This window comes from Schistocerca nitens, chromosome 3 (assembly GCF_023898315.1).
Source record: "Schistocerca nitens isolate TAMUIC-IGC-003100 chromosome 3, iqSchNite1.1, whole genome shotgun sequence".
NCBI lineage: Eukaryota > Metazoa > Arthropoda > Insecta > Orthoptera > Acrididae > Schistocerca > Schistocerca nitens.
In genome coordinates, this window is record NC_064616.1 from 993,548,298 (window position 1) to 993,575,001 (window position 26,704).

The 26,704-nt window shown below is 44.3% G+C and overlaps 1 protein-coding gene and 1 non-coding gene across 5 annotated transcripts in view; both read left to right on the forward strand.

Annotated features, from left to right (window-relative positions):
- Positions 1-26,704, forward strand: part of LOC126249056 (biotin--protein ligase) — a 399,528-nt gene that overhangs the window by 84,969 nt on the left and 287,855 nt on the right. For all 4 annotated transcript variants that reach the window (XM_049950694.1, XM_049950692.1, XM_049950691.1 and 1 more), the window contains one exon: positions 3,196-3,346. In XM_049950694.1, the coding sequence (XP_049806651.1) occupies positions 3,196-3,346 (151 nt within the window). The remainder of the gene's footprint in view (positions 1-3,195; positions 3,347-26,704) is intronic.
- On the forward strand, positions 499-573 carry Trnas-uga (transfer RNA serine (anticodon UGA)). The gene has a single exon. It is a non-coding gene; the product is annotated as a tRNA-Ser (tRNA).

Here is a 26,704-nt window from a genome sequence, read left to right on the forward strand (position 1 = left end):
TGACACAGAAAGGGGTGATGTATTCAGCCATAAAACTCTTTGGCAATCTACCAAGTGATGTAAAGAATTTAATGGATACTAAAATTAATTTCAAACACATACTGAAATCAAATCTGTTTGAAACTCCTTCCTCCTTCTACTCTATAGAATATATAAGAACATGAAACTTCCTGGCAGATTAAAACTGTGTGCCCGACCGAGACTCGAACTCGGGACCTTTGCCTTTCGCGGGCAAGTGCTCTACCAACTGAGCTACCGAAGCATGACTCACGCCCGGTACTCACAGCTTTACTTCTGCCAGTACCTCGTCTCCTACCTTCCAAACTTTACAGAAGCTCTCCTGCGAACCACCTGGGTGTGGCTAAGCCATGTCTCCGCAATATCCTTTCTTTCAGGAGTGCTAGTTCTGCATGGTTCGCAGGAGAGCTTCTGTAAAGTTTGGAAGGTAGGAGACGAGGTACTGGCAGAAGTAAAGCTGTGAGTACCGGGCGTGAGTCGTGCTTCGGTAGCTCAGTTGGTAGAGCACTTGCCCGTGAAAGGCAAAGGTCCCGAGTTCGAGTCTCGGTCGGGCACACAGTTTTAATCTGCCAGGAAGTTTCATATCAGCGCACACTCCGCTGCAGAGTGAAAATCTCATTCTGGATATAAGAACATGATTTGTGTGTGTGTGTGTGTGTGTGTGTGTGTGTGAGAGAGAGAGAGACAGAGAGAGAAAGAGAGAGAGAGAGAGAGAGAGAGAGAGAGAGAGTTAAGTATAAAAATATATAAATCCATGTATACAGGAAAAAAATGAGTAAGTAAAAAACTTAAGAAAACATGTAAATGGTTAGCATGTTACCATATTTTCAACTGGTGAGCTGTACTATAATTGTAAAACTGACTTGTTCCATATATAGTGAGGGGCTGCAGTTACGATCCATGGAATCTGCATATAACTAACTAGTGTGAAAACAATTACCTTCATTTATGAGTCCTAGAGTCTTGGAAAGTCTGTGACCCCCATGTCATATAAAGGGGGTCGACAAAAATATGAAAACTCCAAACACACAACACGTTACCATGCTTAATGCTATGTAGGAGACCCATTGGCATTCTAAACAACTTCCACTCATCCCAGGATGGATAAATGCAGGTCCTTTATGGTTTTCAAGGGAATCTTATACCATTCTTCCTACAAAATAGTGGCAAGTTCAGGTAACAGTGATGGAGATGGATAGTAACTGCACACCCTTCTGTTCAAACCAGACCACAAAGGCTGAATAAAATCATGATCGGGTGACTGTAGTGACTGAGGGAAATGCAACATTTCATCCTCATAAAAACAAATCCTGGATAATGTGAGCTGTGTGAACAGGGCTCTCGTTGTCTTGGAACATAGCGTGACTATTGGCAAACATTGTACTGTGGGATGGATCTAATCAGCCAAAAAGCTTGTCCTGCAACTCTCAGCTTACGTAGCTTTCTTTGCACAGTTTTGATACTGAGAGGGTTCACGAGTGCGACATTCAGTTCTGCAGTGACTTTTGCTGCTGTTGTCGTCTTATTTTTCGGGACTGTTTTCTACAGTGACCATCTGTCGTGATCACTTGACATACACTTTTGTTTGCATAGCGATTTAGTGCACGATTTCCACTTTCCCTGTATGTGGCATAAATCTTTGATACTGTACCTCTTGAAAAACCAAAAACTTCAACTATCTTGGGTACTTGCACCCACCATACAAACACCGATAACTCGCCCATGTTTGAATTGGTTTAGCTCTAACATAATGCGCTCGTATCTACACAGAGTAGTGTTCTGATCACAACTGACACTTGCAACGTATTGAGGGCATTGCACAGGTGCCGTTTATGGCCAAATACAACAGAGCGACCTGCAAGCTTGGCTAGCATCTGCATTTATGTCTCAGGCATTTCTTGTGGCGTTTACATATTTTTGTCTAACCCTGTACCTCTTTGCTTTTACAGCAGTTGTTGGAAATTACCTTGCCATACGACACAGGCTTTTGTGGCCAGTATTTACATCCCTTTCGATTTTAGTTACACGAGCATTTTGCCATGTTGTAAGGCATGTTGCTGTGCCTGTCATCTCTTGTCCAGGGGCACAGTAGTGTGTCTTAGACCACGATCTAATGGACATATAACTTAATTCAGCAATGATACCCTTTCGTATGGCTCGTAATGATTTCTTCCACAAGGAATCTCCACTAGTGAGTAATGCTTACGCTGTGCCATCCTAATACACTATATTTTGACTGATAATTTTGTATTTTTTAGTGACAGGAAAACTTTTGGGTTGTCCAAATATGTGACACATGAAAGATTTAGTTGTCTTTTAGTGCCTCTCATAGTTGTGAAGTGATATACTGTGTTGCAGAGTAGGTATATATCAATTTTTGAATAGCTACTAACCAGCAGTTTAACATTTTTATTGTTGTAGACATATGTTTATTTTTTGGTCTAAAAGTTATTCCAGCAAATATTCTTTGTTTTGTGCCTAGTAGTATGTTTTGTTTGAGTTGCTTTAGTAGTCTTTTTTTACAGTGCTTGTAGCATTAACCACCATATTTTGTATTTTTCTCTTTTTAATTTTTTCCATTAAATAAATATTGACAATTCCGTGTCATTGAGTGTGTGTCAGCAGTTGACTCTCAGAAATTTACAATGGTGTTTTTTCCCATCTCAGTTTTGTGGCTTAATATCTGCTTGATAATGATAACCATATTTTCAGTTACTTTAGAAGATAGGGTGGAGCATTTTGTTGGTAATTGTTACCTTGAATTTTTTATGATTTTATGTGTTGTGATTGTGTGTCAGAAATTGACTGTGGTGTTTTTTTTTCCACTACCAGTTTTGTGGCTTAATATCCGCTTGATGATGATAACTGAATTTTCAGTTACTTTAGAAGATAGGGTGGAGCATTTTGTTTGGTAGTTTTTGCCTTGAATATTTTTATGATTTTATTTGTCATTGGAAAGTAGATGTAAGCTTGCTATTATGTTTCTGTTTTGAGGGTGATTGAACTAGAATGTCTATATTACTGTTAGTTTACCATTTTGATGTTCAAGTATTGAGATTTAAATATCTTTAGCGTAAACTGGAAGACAGTACTTTATATTCTTTTCTGTGTTACATAAAACCTTTTAATAACGTATTGTTTTTTTTGTGTAATCAAAACAGATTTTTTTGTAAAAAGTTTCAGGTGTATGGAAGTCTCCAAGCATGGAAAATGGGGGCATATTTTTCACTGCTGCTTGAAACAGATGCTCCACGCCTTGCCAAGCTTGGTGTAGACTTCATGTTGGATCGAATCCTGATAGAAGACATTGAACTTATTCGAATTGAATGTGAGTATTGTGGATTTTATTTATCAAAGGGAGAAAACATTGTTTAATGTAGATAATTGCAGTGGTATAACGACTTCAAATATACAGATTACAATCAGCAATGGCAAATAATGAAGCAGTATACTTAAAAAGTAATAAACATGACCTGTTATATTGTTGGGGAAATAATGAGAGATGTGAAGAGGAGAACAGAAGCTTTAAAGAATTTTATGCCAATGCATTTTGATTTTGTGCCATAAACTTACAATAATAGCAATGATAAGAGTCAGTCTGTAAACATATACCACTTATTACTCTCCTGCTCCTATCATAGTTGTCTTTTCTCAATGTCCTTTCTTGTCTAAAATAGTCTCTACTCCATCTCATCACCCACTCTTCACAGTTTTTACTTATGAGTCTTCCTGCTACAGAGTGAAGAAATCATTTTGTATGTTGTGTAACTTACATACCTTAACACAGATTTACACTGAGGGTCCAAAACATTAAAACCACCTGCTTAATAGTATGTCACTCCATCTTTGAAACACAAGTACAGCAGTGATTCTGCATGGCGTGTATTCAACATTTTCGCAGTAAGTTTTCAGTGGTATGTGACAACAGATACCTGTGCACAGCTCACACAGTTTGGTAAATTAAAATCCTGTAGTTTGTGGGCAGGGGTCTGATGCTCGATAGTGTTCCAGATGTATTCCCATGGATCCAGTCGTGTGAATTTGGTGGCCAAGACATCAATGTGAGTTTGCTATCTTGCCCCTCAAACCACTGTAGCACCATCCTGGACTTATTGTGACACGGACAGTTTTCCAGCTGCAATATGCCATTTCCATAGTGTGTTTCCAAACACAACCATCGACTTGGTATAACAAGAAATGTGAATCATCTGACCAGCCAACACATTTTCATTGATCCACAGTCCAATCTTGATGATCCCACAACTATTGCAATTGTAATTGATGATGTTTGGTCACCATGAGACCACATAGGAATTGTCTGCTGTGGAGCTCCACATTCAACAGTGTGTGTTGAACTGTATGCTCTGAAACACTTGCGCCTGCATCGGCACTAGCATCATCATTGTACTCTGTTGTCAGATTTACAATAAATGCCACCTATCCTGCTTTACAGAGTGAACAAGCCTCCAACCTCCATGTTACATGATGAGGCATGGACATCCAACATCTTCTTGCCTACTCATGGTTTCCCCATTCTTCAACCACTTTCCATAGATGCTCAGGACAGTTGCATGCGAACAACCAAACAGCTTTGCCATTTCTGAGATGCTCTTTTCTATAACAGCCTGCTATTTGTCAAAGTTGCTTATGTCAGTGTATTTCCCCATTTACATTTTGTATCATCAAGATGATTCCCCATTTGTCTATGCTATGGTTATATAGAGTCCTTACCATGTCACATACCCACAGAGCCACGAAGTGGCATTCACTCTCATGGTGGGCAGTGTATGCATGACGACAGATCACTACTGACAACTGGAATGGATGTCGGCAGTAGACAGACGTGGAGAGTGGCTGAGTGTACAGTTTTCACACACACACACACACACACACACAGAGAGAGAGAGAGAGAGAGAGAGAGAGAGAGAGAGAGGGGGGGGGGGGGGGGAGTGTTCTCTCTCAGCTCTGCAGCCCTGCAGCCCAACTGGAACGAGAGCAGGTATTCTGGCTGGAGTGGGTGGTTAGATCATGGAAGAAACATGAAGTCAGAAGGTGTATGAATAGCAAGGGAAGGAAGTAAGAAATATTTACAACATGTAGGTGAGCTGGCTGGCACCTACTCCCATCTAGGGTGCTAGAGAGCTGAGTTGGAGGCCACTGCATAAACTATGGAGAAAATAGTACTAAGTTAGCAGCTGAGAAAGCCATACTAAGAGATATATAAAGAAAGGTAGATATGGTTGACTAAGATGGAATAAAAAGTTTTCCATAAATTTTGAGAGGCTGGTGTGGAGGCAGGAGGGTGGAAAAGGATGAGAACAGATAAGAGGCAGGTGAAGCTTGGGCCATGGGGAAATAAAGGCCAGTCAATTGTGGGAGAAAATATTATATTAATGGGAGAGTTTCGACCTGGAAAAATCCTTAAGGCTAGTTGTGCTGAAGGTAAATCCGGACAGCATGTATATTGAAGCAGCTGTTGAAGTTAGTCAGATTGCGCTGAGCAGCATGCTCTATGTCCTGGAGGCCTTGTTGCAATTGGCTACCATTTACCTACAACCACTGATCTGTGCGGTAAGTTGATTCACTGTTAGTAATACTTAATTGCTGCAGGTGCACAAACCTGTTACTACACATTCGCAAATCATTCTGTGGAGTAAAAGAAATTATTCTATTGGGTAGAAGAAATTATTCTATGGAGTGGAAGAACTTGTCAAGCAGCTATGATTTCAGTTTGTCTTGGAAGTTAATTTTATTATCCACCAAATTCTTTGCATCACTTGATAGATTATCAAAGATTATTGTGGCTGAATACCTCACTCCATTTTGGGCCAAAGTAAGACTCAGTAATGGATAGTGGGAATAATTTCTCCTTTATACTTATGAATGTTGCTGCTGCTATCAAACTGTGCTTGTTGATGACAGACTTCATAAGGGAGTAAATTTGCTGTAAGACTTTTATCAGTATAATCAAATGTTTAAAGAGCTGCCTGAAAGAACTTTGAGATTAGACATTACACATTATCCTTATTACATTCTTCCGTGCAAGAAATTATTTTTACCTTGGTGATGAGCTACCCCATAATACACTCCTGGAAATTGAAATAAGAACACCGTGAATTCATTGTCCCAGGAAGGGGAAACTTTATTGACACATTCCTGGGCTGAGATACATCACATGATCACACTGACAGAACCACAGGCACATAGACACAGGCAACAGAGCATGCACAATGTCGGCACTAGTACAGTGTATATCCACCTTTCGCAGCAATGCAGGCTGCTATTCTCCCATGGAGACGATCGTAGAGATGCTGGATGTAGTCCTGTGGAACGGCTTGCCATGCCATTTCCACCTGGCGCCTCAGTTGGACCAGCGCTCGTGCTGGACATGCAGACCGCGTGAGACGACGCTTCATCCAGTCCCAAACATGCTCAATGTGGGACAGATCCGGAGATCTTGCTGGCCAGGGTAGTTGACTTACACCTTCTAGAGCACGTTGGGTGGCACGGGATACATGCGGACGTGCATTGTCCTGTTGGAACAGCAAGTTCCCTTGCCAGTCCAGGAATGGTAGAACGATGGGTTCGATGACGGTTTGGATGTACCGTGCACTATTCAGTGTCCCCTCGACGATCACCAGTGGTGTACGGCCAGTGTAGGTGATCGCTCCCCACACCATGATGCCGGGTGTTGGCCCTGTGTGCCTCGGTCGTATGCAGTCCTGATTGTGGCGCTCACCTGCACGGCGCCAAACACGCATACGACCATCATTGGCACCAAGGCAGAAGCGACTCTCATCGCTGAAGACGACACGTCTCCATTCGTCCCTCCATTCACGCCTGTCGCGACACCACTGGAGGCGGGCTGCACGATGTTGGGGCGTGAGCGGAAGACGGCCTAACGGTGTGCGGGACCGTAGCCCAGCTTCATGGAGACGGTTGCGAATGGTCCTCGCTGATACCCCAGGAGCAACAGTGTCCCTAATTTGCTGGGAAGTGGCGGTGCGGTCCGCTACGGCACTGCGTAGGATCCTACGGTCTTGGCGTGCATCCGTGCGTCGCTGCGGTCTGGTCCCAGGTCGACGGGCACGTGCACCTTCCGCCGACCACTGGCGACAACATCGATGTACTGTGGAGACCTCACGCCCCACGTGTTGAGCAATTCGGCGGTACGTCCACCCGGCCTCCCGCATGCCCACTATACGCCCTCGCTCATAGTCCGGCAACTGCACATACGGTTCACGTCCACGCTGTCGCGGCATGCTACCAGTGTTAAAGACTGCGATGGAGCTCCGTATGCCACGGCAAACTGGCTGACACTGACGGCGGCGGTGCACAAATGCTGCGCAGCTAGCGCCATTCGACGGCCAACACCGCGGTTCCTGGTGTGTCCGCTGTGCCGTGCGTGTGATCATTGCTTGTACAGCCCTCTCGCAGTGTCCGGAGCAAGTATGGTGGGTCTGACACACCGGTGTCAATGTGTTCTTTTTTCCATTTCCAGGAGTGTATTTAGTGAATGAAAATAGTAAAAGTAGTCAACTTTTTGGAATTTTCATCTCCAAAATCTGATATTAACCATAACACAAACATTTCAGAGCTTTGAGATTTAAGATAATCCGTAACATGTGACTTCCAGATCAGGAGCTTACCGGAATAAACATCTAAGAGTGTAGATGGTCTGTTTCATTTATTGATGCATCCTAATGTATTATTTGTAACGTTGGGCCCAGGCCATGTGCAGTACTGAATTGCATGTAAGTTGAGTTACAGTCAATTTGGAGAGAACCATTTCTTGGTTCTCAAGATAATATTCTATACATTTTCATGCATTGGTGTTACAAAATTACGTTTTATTATTATATTTCCATCATCAGCAAAGAGACCTATGTGTGCTTCTTCGATATATGATGGATGATCATTTATATGCAATAAAAACAAGAGTGGACATAATATCACTCTTTGCAGTACACGTGTAGTGATTCTTTCCCAATGTTAAGATACTATATCATGTTGTACACTCCTTGAGCTTCTTAATGCAACACATTGCATCCATTTAGTTAGGTTGGGTGGAAACTAGTTACCAGCAAGATCCCTGATACCTGAATAACTTGTCTAGGAAAATATTATGCATTAAACAGTCACATTCTTCTGACAGATCACATTTTGTATGATCTAATTTGTGAATTGAAAAATAATGTATTCTGTAGACCCTGCTAAAATACAAATTGAGACAGACTAAATATCTTATTATATGAGAGGTGTGCTATGGTTCTTGCACAAACAGTTTTTCCCATTACGTTCAAGAAGGAGGTGAGTAGTGCGACTGTTCAGTAATTATTAGTATCTGTCTTACTACCATTCTGATAAAGTGGTCTGACAATAACACATTCCAGTCTGTCTGGAAATATCCCCTCTGGTAGTGATGTCATGTGTTTCATATGTGACTGAAAATATTGCATATAAAGATTGACTCAAAAGTCCGTTAACATTTGAAAATTCAGTACTTCATGGAATAATGTAAGTGGACAGGTAAAAGTTGACACCCATGTTTGAAATGACATGGCGTTTTATTGAAGAAAAAAAAAAAATCAAAATAACCAAGAGATGATGGCACTTCATATGATACAAAAGCAATATGTAGCAAAACAATTGATTTTTAGCAAAAACAATGTTCTTTATAACAAATGCTCAACATGTTGTTTGTCATTCATTAACAATACCTGTAGTTGAGGGACAATGTTGTGCACAGCACTGTACCGCATATCAGTAAGTATGGTGAGAAATTGCCATTGGATGTTGTCTTTTAGCATCCCTAATGAGGTCGGACAATTGTGGTAGACATGCGACTTCAGATAACCCCACAACCAATAATCACGCAGATTGAGGTCTGGGAACCTGCGAGGCCAAGCATGAAAGAAGTGGTGACTCAGCATGCGATTCTTGCCAAACAATGTAAGCAAGAGATATCTCTCGTGTGTTGCAATATGGGGTGGAGCACCATCCTGCTTAAAAGTCGTACCTTCCAGCAGGTGTTTATCAGCCAGGCCAGGGATGATGCAATTCTGTAACATATGTGTGTACTTTGCCCTCATCATGCTGACAGTTTGAAAAAGCGGCACCCTGCATTTCTTCAAAGGAAAAGGGTCCGATTATGATCGATTTGGTAAATCCACACTACTCCGTGACTTTCTCATCACGCAGTGGAGTTACCGAGACAGTTCTAGGATTTGCGGCAGCCCAAATTCTGCAGTTGTGGCTGTTGACAGACCCTTGCAGTGTGAAATAAGCTTTGTCAGTCTGCAACACATTAGACAATCGATCACCATTTTCCTCATTTTTCGTAGTACCCGTACTGCAAATTCTCTCTGCGTCACAAAATCAGTGGCCGGCAGTCCACGATGACACTAGATTTTGTACAGATAGCATTGGAAGGCACACCTTAGTGCTTTCCAAGCTTTGGTGTGTGGCATACTGGTGTGACATAAATTTCATATGTGCTTTTCTGTCTTAAGAGGTTAAATCTCACGTTTTTGTAAGTGTAAATTCGTTCAGTCTGTAGCACAATAGTTAATTGGCCATTTGTTTTGTTTTGAAGACAAGGGCCCAGTCATTTAGTAAGCCTGACCAGCCAGGCTCCATATCTTGGCCGATACAAATCTACAGAGCAGCAAGTCGAGTGTTTATCTTCTCCTGTCTTTTCCTCATTGTGTATTTCTAAAATTTAATCCGCGTTTCTGTTTAAGAGGTGTAAGCTTGCATTTTGTAAGTGTAAATTCGCGCAGTTTGTGGCACAGTTTCCATTTCTTCTGAACAGCCGACTACACGGCACATAGAGGCATCGGCATCCGTCGGTGACAAATCGGGAGGGTAGCAAGTTGCATATATCGGATTCTGTCTGCTTTTATAGTTTACTCTTCAGTTAGTCTTTCTAGGATGTGCGGATGCAGGAGAAGCTGACCACAGTTTGCAAACAGCCGAATGCACTTTCGGCTACGGTCAGTCGCCTCCGGGCAGCTGCCTCGGGTTGTAGCAGTGGCGGAGAATGTGTCGCACCGCACGCGACGCCTCGGGTGTCACTTGTTTCACCTGTGGGCTCTACTACTGAAGCACCTCCTAGTGTACCTGAAGCAGAGGATCTGCCCTCACAGCAGAGTGAGTGGCAGGTAGGAATGGATTTGAATCACTCGAAGCACAGGGCCAGTGTGGACAGGTGGCCTCTCCTTCAGCAGGGTCCGAGCAGGTTTTCTAGTTATCAGGAGCTCCGACATTAGGCGCATTGCGAAGCCCCTTAGGCAGATAGTGTTCACGGTCGGAAAGAAAGTGAACGTGCACTTAGTATGTCTACCGGCCTCATCAGAGATGTGGAGGTGGCCTCGCCAGCGGCTATCGAGTGTGCGGGATGCAGTTATCTGCAAATTTTGGCACGTGTTGACACCGACATTGCCTGTCACGGGGGTTCTGAGGTCATCCTCAGTTCGTACCGGAGGCTGACAGAAGTGGGGAAGGATGCTGGCCTCACGAGTGGGGTGCGAGCAGAGTTCACAGTTTGCAGCATTGTTCCCAGAGTCGATTGGGGTCTTTCGGTTTGGAGCCGAACGGACAGTCTCGACCGGAGGATTCGTCGACTCTGACAGTCTAGGCTGCAGGTTTCTAGACCTGTGTTATCAGTTTCAGATTTGTAGGACTCCCCGTGATACGTCAGGGGTGCACTTCACGAAGGAAGCAGCTACTCGGGCATCGGAGTATTTGTGGAGTGCACGTGAGGGTTTTTTGGCTAGGCTGTAGAAGACATTCAGAGTAAAGACCCTTTGACTCAAAAGTTTTTTCAGTAAATTGTCAAAGTATTTGTAACAAAGTTTTCGAATTTACTGCCCTCCGGGAAAATTCTCGTGCTCAAATTATTCTCAGGACCGACAGCTGGCAGAAACCCAAAGTGGAAAGCTCAGAGATATTTAGCAAGTCGTGGAACGTATGTCGGAAAGACAGATTAGAGGCCGTAGGAGCGGGAGTGTTTATTGCAGTTGACAAAAACGTTGCCTCTGTTGAGGTCAAAGTTGAGTGTGTCAGTGAAGTCATCTGGTCACGTATAACAAGTGTAGGTGAAACAAAGTTAACTGTCGGATGTCTTTACTGGCCACCTGATTCCTTTGTATCAGTTTTACGGTCATTGAAAGAAAGTCTACAGCCAGTAATGTGTAAATACCCAGATTGTGCAATACTAGTTGGATGTGACTTTAACCTACTTTATATACTGGGTTGTGTACGGATTCATTACAGGGGGTACAGATACACAGTCACGTGAAGTACTTTTGAACACGTTTTCTGAAAACTGTAGTGAACAGCTAGTCGAGCAGCGCCCACATATTGGAAATATCTTAGACCCCATAGCTACAAGTAGGCCGAACCTTATCGATAACATTAGTATAGAAACGGGGATCGGCAATCGTGATGTCATTATGAAAGTTAATAAATCAGTTAAGAAGGCTAGGAGAGTGTGTCGGTTAGAAAAGGCAAATAAGCAGTTGTTACCATCTCATTTAGACAGTGAATTAACATCACTTAGTTTCAATAAAATGGCCATAGAGGAATTATGAGCAAAGTTTAAGCCAATTATAAATCACGGTCTTGAGAATTATGTGCCTACTGTGTGGATTAACGACGGAAAAGGCACACAATTAATTACGAGATTCAGATAATGCTTAGGAAGCGTAGGTTCTAGCACTCTCTCGGTTCGTAAGAGAACGCACAAATGACGACGAGTAAAGGTTAATAGAGATTCGTGCATCTGTGAAAAGATACACGCTCAAAGTGCTGGGAGCGACAATAGCACTATACACCGAGCTCTCGGTCGTGCCCCGACATCTGTCCTGCACTCCGAGAGGAGCTCAGTCAGATAAGCCCTGAAAGGGCACCAACCCTCTTCATGAGCTGGTCCCGCAAAAAACGGAAAGGGCTGTGACGGCAACAGAAAAGGTGGTGACGACGACGGGTCCACGGCAGGCACCAGGTCGAGCACCGGGAAGTTGAGCTGCTGTGGCAGTGAAGGTGATGGGTCCAGCTCCATTGGTTCTGCAGGCACTGCCGAAGAGGTCCCCACTGCAGCTGCACCAGCTGCAAAATCCCATTAGGATGCGAATCTGAGGACAGAAAATCTGTGGAAGAAACTTGCAATGGATAAGCACGAATATGTTTCTGATGGTGGTGCAGCAATCAAAGCAGGACCTTGAATTAAATACATGCGAGCACCCAAATTTCAAAGAATCATTTCTCTCTTCCAGCACATGGCACGACCAAAAGCTCTGAAAAGAATAGAATCATTAGGCGGAAAGAGATGTTTGCAGAGCGAGGGAGGCGCCGTGTGCTGTGGTGGGTGCAGCAACTGGAGCAGAGTACGACGGTGGCCGCCGTAGAGAAACTCCGCCGGCAGTCGACCGTCTCTGGGTTTGGAGCGGTACGTTGCGTGAAAGAGCGTCAGCACTTGCTCCCTTTTGTCGGAGACACGTAGTTTGTTCACCTGTTGCTTGAACGTATGCACAAATTGTTCAGCTTCTCCATTCAACTGGTGATGAAACGGAACACTGGTGTGAGTGATACCATTGGCCGCACAAAACTGTTCAAAATCCTGAGCTGTAAACTGTGGTCTGTTGTCTGTAATTAGCACTTTGGGCGAACCTTCCGAGCAAAAAATAGATGGCAAACTGCAAATGGTACTACACAATGTAGTAGAGTTCGTGGGCACTGCAATTGGATATTTGTTAAAAGTCCACAACAATAATCCAACTAGTGTTGCAAAAGGGACCAGAAAAGTCAATATGCACTCATTGCCACAGCAATTTAGACTTTGGCTGTGCTGAAAACTTTTGCGTTGGGGTCGACACATTTTCAGCACAAGTGTGACACTGTGACATCACCCGTTCAACATGGGCGCCCATGTCCAACCAAGTACAGTGCTAACTTGCTAACTGTTTTGTGCATAAAATTTCGCAATGTCCTTGGTGCAGAGTTATTTTGCAATAAAATCACACCATGCTGGGTGGAGAGGCTATGCTGACAAACAAAATATTGACGCACGAAAGAATTCTGAATGTTTTTCAGTGATCGAGGCCAAGCAGTACGGATGTAATGCAACAAAAGGTTCGAGTCAGGGTCTGTGCAATTTTCGTGTAGCGCAGTGGAAAAGTCTGTAGAAGTTCATTGTCCTGTGGATCGACCTTACGACAAGATGTGGCAGTAGCATCGAATTCAGAATCAGGGCCAACAAGAAGGCGAGAAAGGACATCAACATTTGCATGCCTTGATTTGAACTGGGATGATATTTCGTACTGATACTGTAACAATAACAGAGCCCAACATTGCCGAGTGCAGTGGAACACGTTTGGACAGGTGAAACAGAGACTGAAGTGGGTAATGGTCCATCACTAGGTAAAACTTTCAACCAAACATAATTGTGAAACATTGTGATGCCGTAGATAATAGCGAGCGCTTCCTTCTTCATTTGGGAGTAGTTACATTGAGTCTCGGTCATAACTGGGAAGCGAAAGCAATTGGCCTGTCCTGTGAACCCAAGTCTTTGCAAGAGCTCAGCTCTGATTCCGTATGAAGAAGTGTCCATTGCTAAAACCTCAGGCTTAGTGGGATCAAAATTAAGAAGGCATTTGACCCTCAACAATGGAATGCATCCTGTGACAGTCTTTGATCCAAACAAAAGGCACATTCTTCTGACACAAACATTGCAATGGAGCCACAAACTGAGCTGTGTTGGGTATAAACCAGATATATTATATCAACTTCCCAAGAACTGACTGCAATTCTGTGATGTTCCATGTTTCAGGGAGGTCCTGGATGGTCAGAAAATGTGAGTGAAAGGGATGAACACCTTGGCTATTAGGAACATGGCCTGAGTACTGAATTTAAGTCTGAGAAAAGGCACATTTGTCCAGGTGACACTTCATATCTGCACTTGAAAAAGCATAGAAAAGTTACTGATATTTTCCTCCGGTGTACATCCTGATACCACAATATCATTCAAGTAATTTGAACACAATGGAAGTTTTTCAGTAAGGTGTTCTACGTAGTGTCAGAATGTGGCAGGCACAGAAGTGCTGCCAAAGGGTAAGTGAAAAATTTGGACAACCCTAAATGTTTGTTGACCACAAACACTTTCTGAGACTCCTCATCTAGTGGAATTTGCAAATACCCATTACGTAAGTCAGTTTTTGAAAAATAGTGAACTGTACTGAGCCTATCCATTAGTTCCTCAGCACAAGGCAATAGATAAGTATCAATTATGGATTGTGAATTCACAGTGAATTTAAAGTCAACAAAAAGACAAAGCCTTCCACCAGACTTTGGTAAGATTACTAAGCGAGCAGCCCATTCACTAGCCTGGATAGGAGCAATAAAGAAGGTGTGAGCATATCGTTCATCTATTAAGGAGACCACATATAGGATACTACTGCGACCTGTTCTTGAGTACTGCTCAAGTGTGTTTGGGATCCATACCAGTTTGTATTAAAGGAAGGCATCGGAGCAATTCAGAGGCGGGCTGCTGGATTTGTTACTGGTGGGTTCGAACAACACGCAAGTGTTATGGAGAGGCTTTGGGAACTCAAATGGGAATCCCTGGAGGGAAGACAACATTCTTTTCGAGGAACACTATTGAGAAAATTTAGAAAACTGGCATTTGAAGCTGACTGCAGAACGATTTTGCTGCCTCCAACATACACTGTGCATATTCTTGAGGGGGAAAAAACCCTGTTTCACAAAGCACTTAGCATCCAGCGCACGTCGGTCGATCTATTATTCATACGATTTTGAAATGCACCCCTGCTGGTTTTTGGACATTTTTTAACACATTCTAAGGTGATTTCTGAATGAATTATAAGTTGATTTTTGAATGCGTGCATAGTGTACGTGATGTCTCTGCCAGGGGAATCCTCGTCGCAGCTGGAAATTAACTTTCCTGCAAACAAAACGGGACAGGGCTATACGAGCTGAGCGGAATAAAACCAAACCGGTGAATGCCAACTGTTACTTGTTTATGTGGTTGATTCGGTTTGCAAATGTTCAGCGTTGTCATAATTACTAACGAAATCCATAGGTTCAGACTATCAGAGTGGAAATAAACGACTAACAGGAATAACAGGTAAGGAAGATTATGTATTATCTTCTCGGTGTATTCAAGAAAGTGAAATTCTGACAGAAAATTTTTGGCCAGATCGTTACACTAGACAGAGCCAGTTGTAGTCCGCAGCTAGCAGCCGCTTAAGTTCCATTCTGGGAGTAGCACGGAAAATGCATTGTACGAACACATAATACCACCTAACTGGAGAATAATCGCTGGATAACTAAACCGGTGATTGTGACACGGTTAGTAAAGCTACCTGGAGAATGAGTTTTGACAGTGGTAGGAATAGTTACAGAAGTAGTGATGACAAGATTGTTTGTTAGAATGAGGTCAAAATGACTCTAAGCACTATGGGACTTGACATCTGAGGTCATCAGTCCCCTAGACTTAGAACTACTTAAACCTAACTAACCTAAGGACATCACACACATCCATGCCCGAGGCAGGAGTCAAAGCTGCGACCGTAGCAGCAGTGTGGTTCCGGACTGAAGCACCTAGAACCGCTTGGCCATAGCAGCCGGCTGTCCGAATGAGGAAGGAGAAGAAACGGGGACATCACACAAACTATAGAAGAACATGACTATTCCAAATTTATACAAAAACTTCGTTCTACCACTTTTTAGTCTCGTGCGTGAGAGACTGGAGAATATGAATGAAATGTGAAACTATATCCTAACATAAAGCATTTTGATTGTAGTAGGCCAAATAGGTATTTCGTATTGCTACTTCGTGAATTATATTGTCGTACTATAAAAATGATCATTTATTGCCAAAACGGTCGTGTGTGTTACAATTGCTGCAATATTGTAAAGGTCTATTTTGTTTTATCCAGCACACAGTGACAAAATAGACGTAATCAGATCGAGAAACCACACCAGACTGGGTGGTATTTGTATTAACAGACAACGACATTTCGATTTTTCATGTAGCAAAACGTTTGATGAACTTTGATGAGGTAATAGTTCTTTCGCAGAAAGGAAACCATGGCATGTAAAGCCGTTGCAAGGTTAGAGAGAAAAATCAGTAGGACCTAAGGATTGAGGAAATGTTTACTGTTATGCCTTTCACTTGTCTTCACTGGTTTTAGATATCCTATATTTAATTTTATGTCGCACAGAAAGCAAGTTATTAGCTAACAGAAAGAAAGTTATTAGCTAATAGGCAATAAAGAGTCCAGATTTTCTGAAGAGTTCTTGTTCTCCCGATTACAAATAATCCCGTCCAGTATTAATTGCTATTTTTTTTTTTTTCCTCTCTCCACATAACCCGTGATTACATTTAGTGATTTTTCTGTTTCCTCTTCATTTACTGCTCTCACGTCAAATGAAAACAAGACGGATTTCTGTGGCTGGGAGTGATCACGTGAATTAAAATACATTCACATAATCACGGAAGGCTAAAATCTTCTTCTTCTTCTTCTTCTTCTTCTTCTTCTTCTTGCGTTACGGCCTCTGTAAGACCATGGGTAGCCCATCCGTGCACTGCATTTTCCTCTTCTCCCAGAACCTCTTCATTCTTTCTCTTCTTCTCTCCCACTCTTCTTCCAAGATCCTCAGTTTCCGTTTCTCCTGTCTGCTCCACTGGTGACACTCTAATCTTTTCCTGTATTCTTCTCTGTCATTGATCTTCGGCATATTGGTCGGTGTATATTTGTTCCTCCAATTTTCCTTTCCTTCAACCTTGATCCCCAATTCCAACCAGTCCTTCCGAAGTTCAACAACCCACTTGATTCCTGTCTTTCCCCTTGCCCTCCCTGTTGTTTCCCACACTCTCTTTGTCATTCTGTCTGAGGCTAAAATATGGTACTAGTTTCAGATTTTATTTTATTTCCACCTTTCTGACAGTCAAGCAATACTCACCTTGCAGAACAATGAAGTTATTTTTGTCAGCTTGCTAAAGAAATTTGGCTTTTATTAAGCTTTCCTGCTGAGGCAGTTAATTTATTTGAAAAGACGTATTTAATTCCACGCTATTGGCTACCTTTAACTGTTCGCTACATTTTAAGTGCACATTTTCATCTTTTAGCATGTATGGCATTATGCCATAATGAAGAACCAAACACGAGATGATACAGTACTGGTATTGCAAGAAAATTTACATCCTAAAAACCACACCGAAAAGCTTAATATCGAGTCGAGGCCTACGTCATTGGGAATCTGGACATACGAATGTGCTCTTTAAGGTGAACTATGCATTTTAGTATGGTTCACTAAATTTTGACGCTCTTGGAGTATCCTCTGATGTCTTGTTTCTGTTATGACATAATGTAGGAAAGATCTTTTAATGTTTTATGTGTACGAACATACGGGCTTCCTACATCATCGTAGCTGCACAAGCGCGGCGACAACTCTTATCTGGCACTCTCTGGCAAATGCTGAAATGAATCTATTTCTAACAGGTCGCGGGAAAATATTGCTAATTGTGGTTCAAAAAGCGTTATTTTCAGAGTAAATTTCCTTTTACGCAAGATGAACTATGTGCGAGAATGTACAATGAATTTCTTAAATCACGGAGTGTTTACTCTCATTTAAAAATCAACTCTTTGATGACGAGCCATTTAGAAGAATTTCGAGACCAGAAGATGAGAGATGTATGTCAGTATTAAATATTTTACTGGCGTGTTTGTGTGATGTATCATAAAGTGTAACATGCGCTAAACAGATCAATATTATATATGAAACCTTAGCTTCTCTTATGGCTTATTAATCTTCGAGACAAATATTATATGTGAAAGCTTTGCTATACTTGTAGCAACACTGTGTATTTTTCACCTTGGAGAAAATGTATTTGTAACCGGGAGATTTGGGAATTTTTTTTCCTTATCTGCATATACACCCTGAATTTCGTTTTACTTGTACATGTTATTTTAATTCCATTTGTAATCCAGAGTTTCCTTGATATGCCATACTTTATTGTTTTTGTGGGAAAGCAGCTGTTAAAGATTGATGGAAACCTATTTATAAATACATTAAATTTAAAATTGACCTCTCTCACATTATACATATTGCTCCAGCCCACTTCCTGTAAGGATTGTTGTAACTGCGAGCGGAACGGTTGGGGGGTTGTCGTGATGGAAACAACAACACAAATGGGAGAGGATGGATACGACCAACAAAGGACCTTACGAACAACAACAGAGTCACAAGAAAACCTAACTAGACCACCACATCCATTCTTACACCGAACAAGAAAGTAAATACGCTGTCTAAGGCGAGGCAATATGTCAAGAGACGCATGCAGAGATTAGACTGACTGGCTGAGTGAGAGGCAGGAGCTTAAATACGTGATCGGGGGTGCCGCTATTTGCCGCTGGGACCACGTGTTTCACTGTGGCGCCCTCACACTAAACGTGGGCCAGGAGGTGTGCGCTGCCACGTCTTACGGCGCGATGGTGCAGAGACCTCTAGGGGTCTTCGACATCCATGCCGTCTGGTGCGGATTCAAATTCCGTGGCGCACTGTACCAGATGCCCCCCCCCCCCCTCTCCCCTGAAACTTGCGGTAGCGGCAGAAACGCTCCGGACGATGCCAAGGTGGGCGGCAGTGGGAACAAGAGCCAGACTCATCAACCGCCAGTGGTGGGGAGGAAGGGACGCCCGAGGTATCCATGATCGCCGACCCAGAGTCCAGGGTGGGGGAGGGAGCTGCTGATCCACCCGGGAGCAGGGAGGGCCGGTGTCAGGCCCACGGGGAGACACCAACCAGGGGCTGGGGCGGCGACTCGAGGATCACACCCGTACCTGAAGGTGGTAGGGGAGGAGGCGGCGGCGTGAGTCCTGCGGGGGCACGTGGATGGAGGTTGTTATGATGGCGCACTCTAACCCTTTCGACATCTACACCAACTTCACACGCCGCCCATGGGCCACGATGGCCGTGGTGGGCATCCAACCCACCTTGCACCTGTACTCGCGAGCCCACATGGCCATGTCGGTTGCATAATGCTGAGAGGGTCGGGTGTGGAGCGGGCGGGGGATGGCATCAGCAAATGGAGCAGGGTCTGCGGCTGTTGCCCATGAAGGAGCTCCGCTGAACTGCGTCTGTCAATTGGTGTAGTGCGATAGGTGCTCAAAAGTAGAGTGAGGGTCGACGTTGTTGGAAATGTGTTGACTGCCTTTGTCAACTGTTGTTTAAAAGTGCGGACAAGCCTCTCCGCCGCGCCATTGGACGAAAGGTGGAAAGGGGAGCTACGGATATATTTGATACCGTTGGCCAGACGGAAGTCGTGGAAGGAGGACACTGTGAATTGGGGGCCATTATCGGATACAAATGTGTGTGGCAGGCCCTCAATGCCGAGAATCTGGGCCAGGACTGTGAGTGTAGCCTTCGTGGTGGTGGATGCCATGCGGATGACATATGGGTATTTGGAGTAGGCATCGACGATAAGTAACCACACGGACCCCAAACGCGTGCCCACAAAATCAATATGGATGCGATCCCAGGGCTGACATGGCACAGGTCAAGGTGCAAATGACTGAGGGGAGCTTCCCTGGTGACGCGGACACCCAAGTGTACACACAGACCAGGTTGGTCAATATCGCCATCGATACCGGGCCAATACATGTGCCGGCGAGCCAAAACTTTCATATGGGACGTACCCCAGTGCCCGTGGCGCAGCAAACTCAGCACCCGAAGCCGCAAATCTGGAGGGACGACCAAGCGATGGGCATCTGACTCCATGGCCAACAGAAGGATATCATCAACCACAGAGAGCCTGTGGGACAGGTGGCGCAAGGGGCTGTAATCGGACTGCATCCGACGAGTAACATAGGAGGGCCACCCGTGGACCACGTAGTGGAGAACCTGCCACAAGATTAGGGTCGCGGCGGGTAGCCGCGGCAATCTAAGTAGCCATTAGAGGCAGACCGTCCAGTGCATACTGGTGGGCGGAATCAATGTGAAAGCAGAGGACCTCCTGTTAGTCAAGGGCAGGATCGGGGCCTGCTGGGAGCCGTGACAAAGCACCCGCGTTAGCATTGTGGGGGGTGGGCTTATAGCAGATGGTGTAAGCGTAATTTCATAAAAACAATGCCCAGCGCTGGAGACATTGAGCCGTTTGCTCTGGAAGGTGAGAGTGGGGTCCAAAAAGCATAACCAAGGGTTTATGGTCTGTCAGGAGGGTGAACTTTGCCCCAAAGAGATAGGTGTGAAATTTTTGGATGGTGAACACGATCGCCAGGGCCTCCTTTTCAGTCTGGGAGTAGTTCCGTTGGGCTGGGGTCAATGTCTTAGAGGCATAAGCGATGGGCTGTTCGGACCCATCGGCATCCCAATGCGCGAGGATGGCCCCAATGCCGTATGCCGACGCATCAGCCATCACAACTAAGGGGCGGTCCAGAGAGAAGGGAGTAAGGCAAGAGGCGGACTGCAGCATTGCCTTTAAACTGAGAAAAGCCTGGTCACAGGCAGGAGTCCAATTGAAAGGTACCCCTCTGCGATGCAAGTGATGGAGGGGTTGAGCAACAGAGGCAGCCTGGGGCAAGAACTTCAAGTAATAAGTAACCTTGCCCAAAAACACCTGGAGTTCAGATAAGTACTTGGGACGAGGAAGGGCCTCAATGGCCGCCACATTATGACCCGAAGGGCGAATGCCACCTTTGCTAAGCCAGTGTCCTGAGTATTGCACTTCTGGTTGAAAAAAACAACACTTGTCCAGCCGACAGCATAAGCCCACGGATTGCAGAGTGTGAAATAAGGCCCTGAGATTTTGCAAATGTTCCTGGTGGGAACGCCCGGTGACCAAGATGTCATCCAGATAATTCACGCAGGCGGGGATAGGCTGTGTAAGCTGCTCCAGGAACCGCTGGAAACTGGCAGGCGCCGAAGAGACACCGAATGGAAGGTGCTTGTACTTGTACAATCCAAAAGGCGTGTTGATAACCACGATGATCTGAGATTTGGCATCCAAAGGTAGCTGGTGGTATGCCTCAACCAGGTCGATCTTTGAAAAATACTCTCCCGCAGCAAGCTTGGTGAGAAGGTCTTCCTGTCGGGGAATGGGGTAAGTGTCAACGAGGGACTGAGCATTGACAGTAGTGCTGAAGTTCCCACACAGCCGAAGGGATCCATTGGGTTTCAGTATGACCACCAATGGTGTCACCCAGGTACTGTAAGTCACAGGCTCCAGAACGCTAGCAGCCTGGAGCTGATCAAGTTCCTGCTTAAAGGGGCTGGGCCCGGAAAAAGTGAGGCTGCGCCGCTGGCTGAAGGGAGATGTGCGCCTGAAAATCGGAAGCACATTCGAGGTCCGTTGCAAATGACGACGCAAAAGCGGAGCACAGATTGTCCAAGTCCTGAAAAGGAACAGCCACGGAAATGACCTTAACTTCATCGGAAATTAAAAATCCAAACAGGTGAAACGCATCCAGGCCAAAATTATTTGAAGCCGACGGATGGTTGACGACAGAGGGTAAGGAGCCAGGGAACGTGCTTGTACGTCACCTGAACAACGAATTGCCCACGAATGGGAATGGAACTGTCTCCGTAAGTGAGAGGGAGGTTCTTCAGAAGAGCCCAGCTGGGTATACGTTGCCATATTAATCGGGGAGACAGGCCCCAGTGTCGACCTGAAAACTGACATCCTCAGTGAAAAGGCGGAGCTTGGGGAAAAGCTTCTGTGCCGACAGGTCGTCCTGTGGGACGACCGATTGCAAAGCATGGACGATATCTTGAGGCCCAGTAGGGGCAAGATTGGAGCGAGTTGAGTGACTACGACAAACTGATTGGATGTGGCCCTCCTTGTTACACAGCATGCAGGTTTTCCAGCGGTGGGGACAATCCACTCAAGAATGTGCAGTAAAGCACTGTGGGCAAGATAGAAGTGGGCTGTGCAACCGGTGACGAGGGGCAACTGGAGGCACCGGTGCCACCGAGACATCGGACAACGAGGAGTCCCGACGGCGCTGGCCTCTGTCAGCCGGGCCTTGTTGACGTCGAGAGGGCGGAACGCGCCGTGACGCCTCTTATCACTGCCACCTGCGGCCTCATCGTAAGATGCTCGTTAGCCACTTGAGCAATTTCAAAGGAGTGGGCAATGCGGAGAATCTCTTCAATGGAGGGGTTATCGAGTTTCAACACCGCAGTACAGACCTCAGGATCGGGAGCCAGCTGAACCACCACATCCCGGCTGTTTATGGTACTGGTGGAACTCCAGTCGAGAGGCGACCACATGGTAGCATTGGGAATAATAGTTGGTCAGCAAAAGGCATATCTCCTGGAAAGAGAGAGCCACAGGATCGGACAACGGTGCCAACTTCTGGAGAAGAAAGAACATGTCTGGGGAGGCCCGAGACAAAAACAACGGCCGCTGCAAGGAGTCGTCTGTGACTTCAAAAGCCGTGAAATGTTCTTTCAGTCGATGTAAGTACTTTTCTAGTCTTCTTTAGCGTCATTAAATGGTGGGAACGACGGCGGATGTGGGAATGCATCGGACACCCGAGGACTCGGAAGCTGTTGTGGTAATGCGTACCGGGCATCGACTTTGTCCATTAGCAATCGCAGTGACTGCTGTAAGATGTCTAACTGGAGATGCTGTTGCTGCTCCTGCAGCTGCTGCATGAGCTGCTGCTGTTGCTCCAGCTGACAGACCATCGTCACCTCCATGCCAACAATGGCCACTGTTTACCTCATCGCCAAAAATGTTGTAACTGTGACCACAACGGTTGCGGGGTTGACATGATGGAAAGCACGGCGGGCCCCACAGAGCGGCCCCCGAACAACAACACAAACGGGAGAGGACGGACACGACCAATGAAGGACCTTATGAACAGCAACAAGATTGAAACAACAGAGTCACAAGAAAACCTAACTAGACAACCACGTCCATTCGTACACAGAACAAGAAAGTCAATACACTGGCTAAGTTGAGGCGATATGTCAAGAGATGCACGCGAAGATTGGACTGACTGGCTGAGCGAGAGGCAGGTGCTTAAATACGTGATACGTGATCGGGGGTGCCGCTAATGGCCACTGGGACCACGTGTTCCACTGTGACGCCCTCACACTAAACACGGGCCAGGAGGCGCGCGCTGCCACGACTTATGGTGCGATGGTGCAGAAACCTCTAGGGGTCTTTGAAGTCTAAGCCATCTGGCGCAAATTCAAATTCCGTGGCTCGCGGTACCAGAAGGCTGTCTTGGATCTTAATGTTGTCTGTTCATTAATTACTGATACTGTATTTTCTATGATACCACTTCATTGTAATCAGATAAGCTGTTTCTTCTTCTTCTTCTTCTTCTTCATCATCCCTGGATGGGGCTTGGCCTCCTCGATGATTTTCCACCATTCCTCTCTAGAGTTTGACGTAGACCTCCAGTTACCTCAGCCAACTCGGGCAGCGTCTTCTCCAGCCTCATTCCATCTCAACCTCAGTCGTCCTCTTCCTCTTCTTCCCCCACTGATTCAATTCAGCAGGCTTTCCTTGCAGGATATTTCTTATCGAATCATATTACAGGTCCGGCCCATCTCAATCTACACAACTTTATGAACTTGACCACATCATCCTCCTTATAGCAGTCATAGAGCTTGTCATTTCTTCACTTTCTCCAACTCCCATTTTCATACACAGGTCCAAAGATTCTCCTCAATATACTTCTTTTGTGTGATCTCGGTTTGCTTTCACCCTGCTTTGTAATTGTCCATGTTTCTGAACTATACACAAGTACTGGGCGTATCGGTGTTTTATAGAGTCGGGATTTAGTCTCTCGTGATAGAAGCTTGGATTTAAGAAGGTCCAGAATTCCAAAATAACATTGATTAGAAGCACTTATGCGGGCCATAATTTCAGTCAAAGCACTGCCATATGCTTTTATCTTTGCACCCAGATAAGTGAAACATTCCACTCATTCAAAAGTCACTCCATCATGGGTTACCGTGGGCTGTGAAGGTGGATTTGTACCAGTGTACATATACGTGGTCTTTCCTTCATTAATTTTCAGGCCCATCTTCTCTGCCCTCAGTTTTAGAGCAGAGAAGGCACTTTGTAGATTTCTAAATGTTCTACTCATTAGGTCCATATCATCTGCACATCCAAACTGTTGCACAGACTTGTAGTAGACAGTACCTCTTGTCTGGATACCTGATTCCTGCACCAATTTTTCGAGTGCCAAATTGAAGAGTAGGCAGGAAAGCCCATCTCCTCATCTTAGCCAAATTTGTGTGGGAAACTGGGGTCATAGACTAGACTGCACCCACACAGTACACTGGGGGTGCCTTAGGGGAACCTGTATGAAACGCACCAATTTCTCAGGAAGCCAAAATTCCCGAATTGCCTCGTAAAGTTTAGTCCAATTTATTGTGTCATATGCAGATTTGAAATCAATGAAAAGATGGTGCACACCAACATTAAATTCGTTGGTCTTTTCTACCATTTGCCGGACAGTAAATATCTGGTTCACAGTTGACTTTCCTGGTCTGAATCCACATTGATAACTTCCAGTAATGTTTTCTGCTATGGGTGAGAGTCTACTAAACAAGATATTTAACAATACTTTATTGCAATATTTAGGAGTGTTATGCCTCTGTAGTTGCCACATTTAAATATATCCCCTTTCTTGTGTATTCAACAAACACTCTCTACATTCCATTCTTCTGGCAGCTCTTCCTTTTCCCAGATAATGCACAAAATCTGGTACATCCTGCGATTTAACTCAACTCCTCCGGCTTTCAATGGCTCTGATGTTATCAGTGCATGATGCTTAATTGTTCTTCAGTCATCATGTTGCTTTGTCTACTACTCCTTGGGAGAGGAGGCAAACTATGGCCTCATCATCTGTTTCTGGGTGGATTATGACCTCTTCAATAGAGGGCTCTGAAGCATCCAACACTTCACTAAAATATTCTACACAACGTTCCAATAGCTCTTGGTCATCAGTTAGTAATTCCCCATTTTTACTTTTACATATATAAATACATGGCTTAAATGTCTTTCTTTCATTATTAATTGCATGGTAGAATTTTCTGACATAATTTGTTATTCCAATTGTCTCCAGTTCCTCAATCTGCTTTCTTTCCCATTCCCTTTTCTTATTCTGATGAAGTTTCTTCTCTTCTTTCCTTTTATCTCAATAATTTCTTACCACTAAACGTGTATATGATTTATCAAGCATTTTCCTATAAGCCAAGTTTTTCTCATGACTTATTCTCTTGCAATCTTCTCCAAACCTGAAATTCCTTGATTATTTTCCTTCTTTCCCTAGAACTTCTTCTGCTGCCTTAATGGTTGCGTCCCTGCAAGCACTCTATTCCTGATCTAGAGTATCACTTACACTGGGAGTGTATGGTGCAGGATTCTCAGTAACCTTCTCAGAGTATGCTTTAGCAATCTCTTTATTTTTTTACCTTTGATACCATATACTTACTTTGAGATGTTCATTTCACTTTCCTTGCATCAGATACTCGAGCTCTTAGTTTCACAATTACAAGGTGTTGGTCTGAATCCACTTTAACTCCTTTGTAGGTACAGTCGTGCTCAAAAGTATCCGAACGACCTGAATTGCATTTCACCTGATTCGCATGCAACCTGCATAACGCAGCTGTCTAGCAGGTCCTCTAATTGCTCCTTGGTATAGTCGTTTGACTATTGAAAATGGTTCCAACAAGTCAAAACTCAGAAACATTCAGAATGAGATTTTCACTCTGCAGCGGAGTGTGCGCTGATATGAACACTTCCTGGCAGATAAAAACTGTGTGCCCGACCGAGACTCGAACTCGGGACCTTTTCCTTTCGCGGGCAAGTGCTCTACCATCTGAGCTACCGAAGCACGACTCACGCCCGGTACTCACAGCTTTACTTCTGCCAGTATGTCACCACTCTCATTATTACGTCAGATAGGTAATTCACGTAATAAGTTCATCGTATTCATGACTTCCTCTTCAAAGTAATATACCGTACTTATTATTTAACACAAAATGACTTTAAAAATTTAAGTTATTCACGAGCAGCTAGTTGAGAATATGTATGAACTTCCAATGGCACGATGAGCCGTCTCGTTCTGCATATGGATTCAAATCCAGGTCATGCAGACTAAGCAAAGATTTCGTGACTGACGGAAACTAACAGTCATTCCTGACTAGGCATACAGAGTGTGATATCCCTCGATTTCAGACAGTATCAGTTAACAAATATCAACTTTAAATTACATAACGTAAACATTTTTAACAGACACAAATTCCTACTCAGCATCTATTGTCCCTTTGACGAACTACGAGAGATGTTAAATATTGCTTCTTCACAAGTAACTTACTTGAAATGCCATGAGGTAAAGTTTGGGTTGGACAGGGATTCGAACCCAGAACCTAATCGGATTGTTATCGAAGCACAATCAACTGTGACACATAGGATTTTCTTGGCAGAAGCTAGGTGTTTTAACTGAAATGATGAGACGAAAGATTATTTTTTTTCTTACCCAGGACTCCAACTCAGCACCTATCGCTGTTATATTCTAGAGAAAACGAACGTTAAATATGGGTTTGTTACACCAGCAGTGACATGTGAGCATGTTTGAACTACAAATAATATGACGAAGTGTTCAGCGCTGACTGGGAATCTAACCCCACTTATATC